The 10,863-nt window shown below is 37.7% G+C and overlaps 1 protein-coding gene across 1 annotated transcript; it reads right to left on the reverse strand.

Annotated features, from left to right (window-relative positions):
- Window positions 1–2,293: 2,293 nt before the first annotated feature.
- On the reverse strand, window positions 2,294–10,791 carry LOC139962525 (ribosomal oxygenase 2-like). Its single transcript, XM_071962567.1, has 9 exons — window positions 10,657–10,791; window positions 9,500–9,967; window positions 8,735–8,854; window positions 7,519–7,650; window positions 6,772–6,875; window positions 6,178–6,295; window positions 5,131–5,275; window positions 4,471–4,757; window positions 2,294–3,622 (listed from the first exon to the last, which is right to left on the reverse strand). The coding sequence occupies exons 2-9, from the start codon at window positions 9,953–9,955 to the stop codon at window positions 3,473–3,475; spliced, it is 1,512 nt and encodes a 503-aa protein (XP_071818668.1). The 5' UTR covers window positions 9,956–9,967; window positions 10,657–10,791; the 3' UTR covers window positions 2,294–3,472.
- Between the last annotated feature and the right edge of the window lie 72 nt (window positions 10,792–10,863).

The following is a 10,863-nucleotide window of genomic DNA, read 5'->3' on the forward strand; positions in this document are numbered from 1 at the left end:
CCAGCCTTGTTTACAGATTTCCACTGTACCAGTCATACACTGACTATTAAAAACAAGAGAAGGTTTATCCATACTACTACAGACCACTCCACCATTCCAGCCCTTGTTTACAGATTTCCACTGTACCAGTCAAACACTGACTATTAAAAACAAGAGAAGTTTTATCCATACTACTACAGACCACTCCACCATTCCAGCCCTTGTTTACAGATTTCCACTGTACCAGTCATACACTGACTATTAAAAACAAGAGAAGGTTTATCCATACTACTACAGACCACTCCACCATTCCAGCCCTTGTTTACAGATTTCCACTGTACCAGTCAAACACTGACAATTAAAAACAAGAGAAGTTTTATCCATACTACTACAGACCACTCCACCATTCCAGCCCTTGTTTACAGATTTCCACTGTACCAGTCATACACTGACTATTAAAAACAAGAGCATCAATGATGCAGTATCTCAATACTGGAAGTTTTAATTTTTATTCCTAATTTCAAATCTTTGCTCTGTCTCTACAATTATCAATATCAATCATGGTACAACAAATATATAACTTGCATTTTTGCCACGAATAGTCTCTGCAGGTTACACTTTATCCTGCTAGTCTTGCCTTTAGCGCTCATTGCCTGTTAGTCGAAAGAACGACGTTGCAAGGTTTAGTAATGTCATAGAATATTTAAGAACTTGTTTTTTATGTGGTATCCTTCATCTTAGGTCAGTCTCAGTTGGACTTTTTGGTCATATAGTTTGACGTCAATGACAACAGCCAAATTAGAAGAGGCGAACAACTCGACCATATTCTTGATGCCTGCCTTGAGAGCTAGGCCTATTGACCTACTGTATGTTACTGTAGACTGTAGTGGTGAATACCATCAAAACTGTGTCCACTTCTAGATATCAAAACAACCCACGTTTTTCCATCTCAATTTTTCGGACATGAAGATTTCATGGATTTATGACTTGGAAAAAATAATGTAAAAGAAGATTACAAGTTTTTATATGCAAGTGATGGGTGGCCTCCTCTTCCCCTAACAGCCACCTCAGTTCCTCTCCATTTTGTTATTTTATTTTAATTCTTTGTACATTTGATGTCAAACATTACAGGTTCAAAAGAAAGCTAAACATACTTCTTATAACCTTATACATCTTATATCCTTATAAATAAAACATAACCTTATACAATTTTTATAGTCTTATCAAAGTTGTGATGCTATGGCCGGCTCCTCTTTTATACGTACCCATCAAACAAACTTACCCTGGTCCTTCCTAGGAAAAGCTGTCTGAACACCAGTACAATGCTAATGTGGCTACCACTGAAAGCCTAATAGGCCTAGGGGCTTAGCCTAGGCCTACATGCACTAGGCCTACAGTAAGTAGCCTTCAGAAATACAAGAATGTGTATACGTAATTATACAAAATACATGAAGGGCAATCAAACAAACTTATCATGGCCCTTGCTCTGAAAAGCTACCTGAACACCAGTACTATCCTTAAATGGATGTTACAAAACGAAGGCCTCATATAAATTAAATGCACTACGTAGAATCAGGGAGTTATAACAACTCCCTGGTAGAATTCAGCAGTACAGAATGTAATTAGCATGCAATACACTAACACCTCGCGTACCTAACTACAGAACAGAAAATTGTTCGCGAGGGTAGCCATTTTCGTATATCTAACATGTAGCTGTTATGAGTCATAGCCAATCTGCTACAAAACAGACTTGGGGGCGGGGCTTACTCATCAAAAACGGACCTTTTTACTAAAAGTAGGGGCGGCAGCTCAGTGTTGTTTTAAGAAAGAAAAATCATTTAAACATCAAATAAAGCAAATAAAAGCCATTAAATGTCATATACAGGTAGTAAAATTCTTATTAATACCTACCTGTAAACAACAAATGAAAGTTTAAAATTTTAATAAAATATATAATACATAGGACCCTATCTTAGACGATACCACTGTTGAAAGACAGTTCTATTCTATTCTCTTTCATAAAACATAAGTTTTGGAGCGTGTGCAAAACAGGTCTGTCAAAGTGTGTTTTCAGTCCAAATTGGCCCGATTTGGACATAAATCGGTGAAAAAGTCACAGAATGAGATACAATTCTGGAATAAAAAATAGTAACTTTTGTTGGTCTATATGATATATTCTTGCTCTGGAAATTCCAGAGAAAAAGAACTTTGTTTGAAGACGCTGAAAAATTTTTAAGAGAAGAGAAAGTCCCACTTACACTTACTGTTACAATATCTCTATACATGTAATGTATTGAGATAACAAGAGAAGGTTTATCCATACTACTACAGACCACTCCACCATTCCAGCCCTTGTTTACAGATTTCCACTGTACCAGTCATACACTGACCATTAAAGACAAGAGAAGGTTTATCCATACTACTACAGACCACTCCACCATTCCAGCCTTGTTTACAGTTTTCCACTGTACCAGTCAAACACTGACCATTAAAGACAAGACAAGGTTTATCCATACTACTACAGACCACTCCACCATTCCAGCCTTGTTTACAGTTTTCCACTGTACCAGTCAAACACTGACCATTAAAGACAAGAGAAGGTTTATCCATACTACTACAGACCACTCCACCATTCTAGCCTTGTTTACAGTTTTCCACTGTACCAGTCAAACACTGACCATTAAAGACAAGAGAAGGTTTATCCATACTACTACAGACCACTCCACCATTCCAGCCTTGTTTACAGTTTTCCACTGTACCAGTCAAACACTGACCATTAAAGACAAGAGAAGGTTTATCCATACTACTACAGACCACTCCACCATTCTAGCCTTGTTTACAGATTTCAACTGTACCAGTCAAACACTGACAATTAAAAACAAGACAAGGTTTATCCATACTACTACAGACCACTCCACCATTCTAGCCTTGTTTACAGTTTTCCACTGTACCAGTCAAACACTGACCATTAAAGACAAGAGAAGGTTTATCCATACTACTACAGACCACTCCACCATTCTAGCCTTGTTTACAGATTTCAACTGTACCAGTCATACACTGACAATTAAAAACAAGACAAGGTTTATCCATACTACTACAGACCACTCCACCATTCTAGCCTTGTTTACAGATTTCCACTGTACCAGTCATACACTGACAATTAAATGAGGCAAGGTTTATCCATACTACTACAGACCACTCCACCATTCTAGCCTTGTTTACAGATTTCAACTGTACCAGTCAAACACTGACAATTAAAAACAAGACAAGGTTTATCCATACTACTACAGACCACTCCACCATTCTAGCCTTGTTTACAGATTTCAACTGTACCAGTCAAACACTGACAATTAAAACGAGAGAAGGTTTATCCAAAATACTACAGACCACTCCATCATTCCATCTTTGTATACAGATTTCCACTGTACCAGTCATACAGATTTCCACTGTACCAGTCATACACTGACTACTAAAAGGAGACAAGGTTTAGCTCCTATCTACAGTACTTGCATTCTACAAGCTCTCCAAGCAACATCTCGTCATCCTCCACGTTGAGATTCTTGACGGAGACCCACTCACCAGCAGCCTCCTCAAGTCTTCGGAATGTTTCCAGTAATCTCATGGGAAAGACATGGGCTACAGGCTGGAGAATTAAATAACAAAGAGGTGATCATGTTACCAAAAGAATTCAGCCTGGATAACAGAATCTAAAGTCATTGGTTAGTAAAGAAGCAGAGGAATATCCAGACCCCATATCCTACCAGTCATAATTCACGGAATAATTTATTGTTTGAAAAATGCAGAACAATTTGGGGTTTATGATTCCCCCCATCCCCCCCCCCTCCCCAACCACCAATAAGGCTATCTGTGTACAACACCTGCTATGTAAATCTTTTCAATTGTACAGCAATAGGGATCTTCCTGGTCTACGCAGAGGGTGCTGTCATATCGGTCCTAACAGTGCCGTAGATACAGCTCTGGGTCCTAATGTGCGACAAATATATCAATCTATGTTCTAATTGTAAGAAAATGCTTCAATAATTACGACAAGAATTAAAGGTTTGAGTACATTTATATTCCATTTCTGAGTCTTGCACACAATGTTACTGACTCTCAAAGATTAAACTCAGTTTAGCAGACATGATTGAAAACACCTCAAAGAGGCTTTCTGATTGGTCCACGACCAGATGTGTGTAAAGTTGCAAAATGAGATGGTGGGCAACATTTAGTAGCTAAAATGTGCTAGTTATGAGTGGTGAAAACCAAATATTGGCTCAATTATGTGTTCCATTATGTGTCAATTATGTAAAGCACAGGTTGTATGCCCCAGAAGTGTCCATCTCAGATTCCTCAAAAGAATTCGCAGCAATTTCAGAGACTGCAGCTTGTCAAAGTTTTGCGTAACCAGAAAGGACCGATATGACAGTGCCCTCTGTTAATTTAGGGTATGACTTCAGGGCATAGATTCATACTTGTTTTCTGTGTCCTTACCTTAGTTTCAGCTTGTACCATCATATGTATCCTCCTATTGTTGGATATGGAGTTATAAACATGAAACACATCTTCTTTCTGATTCCCATTGTATCCATCTTCACTCTCCTCATCATCGTCGTCGCTGTCCTCTTCGTCACTTTCTGCATCTTCATCCTCCTCCTCGTTATGCTTCGTTTCACAGAAGATAGTTTGATTCGGAGGACCAGCGACTACTACACAGGTATGTCCCGGATACTTTAACCTCATGTGCGTGATGCGGCTCCCCTCGGGCCGGATATTCATTTCTGTGACATATTAAACAAAACATGTACGTAAAATATGGTTTAAAAAAACAAAAACAGATGCAAGCCAGGCTTGATGAACGGTTCAGTCAAATTTGAAGTCAGCCAGTTTCAATAAATCTTCTCAAGAACTTAAGTAACTTAAGTAGTTAATCGATAAGAGACCAGGTGACACTGGTTCAAAGCCATAAATTTCTTTGCTCTTATCTTAATCCCCAGCAAAAAAAATTAGCTATATAGATTGATTGCCACCAACTACAGGCCTGGATAGCTCAGTCCGTAGCACACTGGGCTTGACCCAGAGGACACTGATTTAAATCCCATTCTAGCCATAACATTTATTTACTCATTTCCATTGTTTTAAACGCAAGCCTACCTTGTACTGTTTCTTGGGCTTGGTATGGTGGAAGACGATTTGCAATGAAGCTAAGTTTCATATCCTGAAAGACCTGTTCTTGCGTAGGTACAATTCTCTTGGAGAGGTTATAAAGTAGATCTTTCAGGGTGCTACTGGTATTCATCTGCAACAAATTACAAACATTGAAAAAGGTATTCTAAATAATTAGCTAGGCTAGGAAAGACTGAGTTAAACAAAAAACAACGCCTGAGAAGAAATATACTACAGACAGCATAGAGCTTGTTAAATGATAGGCATTGATCGAAATCCCTACCGGTGTAAAACTAGTTATTCTAATATCTAAAACTATATAATACAGAGCAAGTAAACGGAAACCCAGTGATTCAATTAGCATCATGATAGCAAGTTATGTTGCCGAGGTATCAAATGTTATTCGAATAAGTACATTGAGCAATAATGTGTGATGTCATGCACAGACAGCACATTAACCTGTTTTTGTGTTTCAATTCTTTTCGCTGATGTAATAGGACCTCCCCCCCCCAACCCACCCGCCTCCACAATTGAAATCACTGTTTGATTTTGATTTAAGTTTATATTGATCCTACCTTAACAGCATAAAATAGCAGTATGGAATTACTTTACTAGTTTGTACTATCATTTCCATTTTCAAGAAAATGACCAAAGAAACAGATGTTGCTGTAGCCCATCACATATTATCGCACAAGGTGCTCACTCAAAATAAAGTAGATTAATTGTAATATAAACCATTTACTGAGTTCACTATATTATTTAAATAAATAGTAACATCACCAGAAATCTATCCCTCCTCATTCACAGATACACCCTTCTGCTGTTGAATGGCTCATCTAGTTCCACAAAATCAAACCAATTGATGAATTCAAACGGTTCACAATATTTACAAATATTCCATCCATGAAATACTTAATGGCACACACATGAGGCACACACACCTGCAAGTTTTGCCCTTTTATTACCTTCATCACTTCAGAGACACTTCCTCTCTCAGAACTATTAACTAGACAAAATATTTTATTTTCAACTTACATCAAGTTTACTACCAGCGAGAAACCCAACAGGGAGACCTCTCCTGAAACTGATGTCAGAGTCATACGCCGAACCTAGCATTTTAGGGAGACCAGATAGCAGATAGTCTGAAAATGTGCTGTAGAGAAAAACAGTCAAATTGCATAAAGGAAATTTATTGAAATTTGGGGAGTATATTTTAAGCTATACCTCCTAACTAGTTTCTTTCACAACAAGATTCTTTATTATCTAACTGAAGCACTGCATGCAAAAATGCAAACCACAAAGCAAACATTTGCTCATGAAGAATTAGTTTCATGGATAGTGGGCTAATGAAAATTCAGTCTCCAACAAGGTGGGAAACAAGGGCCAAAAAACCATTAACACTAAAGAGAAACGCTGCAATGATGATCAGCACTTTTGTCGATAGGCCTGTTGAACATGACAGAATGATGTGACTTTTATAGATGGAGATTTTGTATTCCAAAGTCCAACGAATGAGTTGGGAGGGGGTTGGTGTGAGGTGAGAAAATAAGAGGGGAAAGAATTCTCTTAGAGGATAAATATGTCAGGCCAACTTCCCCAGCACTGTAATCTGTTACTGGTAATACTCACTGATGTTGGTATGTACTGAAGGTGATGTGGGTTGAATGAGAAAACTTATCAACGGCTTGAGCTTGATGGATCACTCCTCTAGGAAAATAAAGTAGATCACCGGGCTGTGGAAACAAAAGAAAAACGAAAATGATCGTGGTCAATATTACAGCAAAAACCCACTAACATCAAATTAATTTGTGGACAGTGAAATCTCACACATAATAATAATATTATCTAAAAGCAAGTATTTTCAGTGACTGAATTTAGTTCAGTTCAGGTCAATATTTTTCAATTATTTCTGCAATGTAAATTTCAGGGAAGGAATGCCATGTAATTACAGATGACATTTTGGACGATATATACAGCAATGCAAAGGACAGGGATATAGCAAAGTCTGTGATACCTCAGCCTTTTAACGTCCCAGTGGGGTGTTTGATGGGCTAAAATGAGCAAAGTAACAGGAACCACCCGATACAAGAGCACTATACCAGGAACATTGTTCCATGTCCTTTATTTTGTTCTTATAAATGGTCTCAAAGGAGGTAAGTAGTTAAGAAAGGTCAAAGACAAAAATTCATATCAATTTCAATTGAACAGAAAGTAAAAGTCACCAACAAGAAAAGCTAATTTTATACAAATGGGCAAAACTAAAATAGAAATGGAGCAAATGATATGACAAGACTCCCAAGAAATTTGAAAGGACAATTTTAAACTTTGAGTTCACTGAACTAAATATATTATACAGTGATATATATTAGAGAGTACCTTTAGAATGAGGGAGTGTGTAGGATTTCCTATCTCGTCAATACTTAGATCTTTGCTGTAGGTCCTCGGTAACTCCTGTAAAGGTTTATAGAGATGCCACTGCTTCTGGCCCTCTAATTGCAAGATAAACACCTAAATATGGACACCATAGACAAAAGAACAATGAGAATATGAGATAAATAATACTAATCAACAATAATAATACCAATAAAGTGCAGTTTACATTTAACTTTGATGTTTACTTATATAAATATTCATAAGGAGAGATTTACTACATTACTTAATTAAGGAAGAGTTCACAAGGACCTCAATGGAGAGAGCCTTTTGGTCAAGTGGTTAAGGCAATGGACTTGTGATCTAAGGTTTGCAGGTTTGAGTCCTGGCCAGATCATTACATTGTGTCCTTGGGCAAGGCACTTTATTTCCATTGCCTCTCTTCACCCAAGTGTATAAATGGGGACCTGTGAGATAAAACTGTCAGTTGGGTGCTGTTTAGTTGCTGCCATGTGGAGGGATTGTCTATGCTTGACAGGTTATCATTGAACAGGGTAATATTGTGATGCGCCTTGAGCATCGTTATCGGTGGCTATGTATACACATTATAAATCCTCAATATTATTATTATTATATCAATCTCTGCATCACCAATACGAAGGAAGAACTGTTGTATTGATGAAACATGACAAATTCCAACAACAAAATGCTTTCTGAACTTGGCAACACTCTAGTTATATTACTCAAAGATGACTCCAGCAGCATAATAAATAACAGTTGATAAAGGTCTTTATCAGCTCCTGGCTATCAACAATTATCTTTTTTTACCATATCATGGTTTTGTCTGGTGCAGTTGCCAATATAAACGTATGTAATTTTACTAATACTTTTGACTTATAAGATAATCATGGGTAGAATCTTTTGTACTATTTGACAGTTTTTGGGTAATTTCCCAGTTCAAACCGAGGAGTTGAAAGCTTGATTTTATATGATTACAAAATGTCACTTAAATAACCAAAAACTTGTACATGTTTTAGGTGGCTTGTTTTTCATTAGCATGTAGTTAACTGGCATACATGTCTTCTGGCTCATCCAACTCTGAATCTCTGAACTACTCAAAATGCATCCATTAAGTTCCTTTTTAAACGAATTAGAGATTATCAGCTGGCCTCAGTCTCGTTAAAACAATTAGCTACGTCATGAGGTCAAGAGTGTTACCTACCTCAACGTCGTCATGGTGTGGAGCTAGCCCCTGATGTCCGCCTGGAGTTATGTAAACATTTGCTCCAAATAAACAACCAAACTTGGTTTCCAACAGCTCCATCATCCTCCAAAGGCTCTCCTAGATGGAGATGCAACAACAAGGGGAAAAAATTATTTTAACTTGATTTGTAAAAGTCCCCGGACTATATATTTTTGTTTAAAACTTTGGAATACTTGGAAATATATAGTTATGCTGAAAGCAACTCAGCTTTACCTTCCTGTAAACAGGACATATGGTATGATGTGTTTTTAAGACCAACTGTCTCTTAGATCAACCATATGGTTTTAAAATCACTGTCCAAAAACCATGTCATCCCTAATTGTTTTCCAGTTTGGCAGTTTGATCAGCCCCTCACCTGTCTCCCCCCTCCTGCACTCACCACATGAGCCTCTTCCCAGTCAGCAGTGTAAGTAATTGGAAGCAGGTCATGGTTTTGCTGTTATGGTGTCTATTTGGGTTAAATTAAAGCACCGCAGATTATTTGCCCGTCAACCCTCAAGGAGCTTTCATCTGTGCAATTCCAAACTCAAAATAAACCATTTTGAGACCAGAATAGGTTGCACACTCTCCTAACAGGCTTTCTCAATCATGACCTAAGCTCTTTAATGTCAGTAATATTCCATTTTGAGACCAGAATAGGTTGCACACTCTCTTAATAGGCAGTTCTCATTCATGACCTAAGCTGTTAAAAATATCAGTTTTATTTCTAGCTGCACAATTTACCTGAAAACGCTGAGGTTGATGAAGCTGAATTGTTGCATTTTGTTTCTCCATCAGCTTCTTCAACTGAGCTCGCTTGATCCTCCCATGTCCGTCAAGATTTTTCCTCTCTCCGTTCTTATAACAACTGGTGCAGATATCTCGTACGAATTCAATGTTTCTTGATTCTACAAGATTTTCTAAGATTTCTCTGGAAAATATATCACCGGCAGAAATAAGTGCATTCCTATTTGACAAGTGTAGTGGTTCCTTTTCCCAATATTGCTCCATAAATTCTGTTGCACTGCATGGCGAGATGAAAGATGAGAAAAAGTTTTCGGGAGACGAAAAGTCTAAACTTGAGACTTCATCTGAATGACCATGTGACTTTCCATTAGACTCCTTTTTCTTTTTGGTCTCAGGTGGAGACTTTCCTTCCAGTTCCCTGGCCTTTGTTCCATTTTGCTTTCTCTTTGGCATCTTGTACTATAACTGTCGGTGAGAAATGAGACCAAACAAATTAAAAAATAGAATGTGGGACGATTAATGAACAATTAATATATGAGTAATGAGTATAGTGACATTTATTACTTTTACCCAATTTATTTAAATTCATCTTATTAAAATGTACCAAAGAGAAAACATATGGAAACATCACCCTCAAACATTAAACTTTTTTGTTTATTAAAACATTTAAATTAGGCCTGCTTGATTTGATAAATCATCCAGGGTCAAACATCCTCTTTCCTCCTCGAATGCTTAAGAGCTACAGAAATGAATGGACCCTGGCAAAGACTAAGTAAGAGACTAGATACATGGACCACCATTCCGAGAGTTGTTGAACACAGGTAAACATTTTCAAAGATCTTTATCAGGTTATGTGTATTTTACACACTTTATGTCACAATGGATGTACAATATACTGTCTTCATTCACCAAAGTTAAAAGATAAGCCAAACATAACCATTGGGAGGCGGGGCACCATTTTGCTGCTGGTCACCCCTGTTAAACTGATAGCCTACTGCTAGTGGTAGTACTACTAGTACTAGCACTAATACTAGTAGTTATCCTGTCTTAGGCCTCCATGCATACTTCCTTTATTGCGGTTCCAATTGAGCCTGAGGCCTAATTAATAATTTACGGTTTGTCTAACAGCAAGAAATGTTTCTATAATAAAATACCTTTATCTTGGATACCAAAGTAACCTGTACTGTAGACCGAAGCTTTGTCTTCAACATGCTCTGTCCAACCACCGTGCGACTGCTGAATTGCACGCTTTCACAAAAGGTTATCGTTTTCTTAACGCTTGAGTTTCTCAAGTCGTAATGTAGTTACAACACACGAACGAGTTGGAAGTACTCAGGATTTAGATAATATCCATTTCACGC

This window comes from Apostichopus japonicus, chromosome 21 (assembly GCF_037975245.1).
Source record: "Apostichopus japonicus isolate 1M-3 chromosome 21, ASM3797524v1, whole genome shotgun sequence".
In the NCBI taxonomy this organism is placed as follows: Eukaryota; Metazoa; Echinodermata; class Holothuroidea; order Aspidochirotida; family Stichopodidae; genus Apostichopus; species Apostichopus japonicus.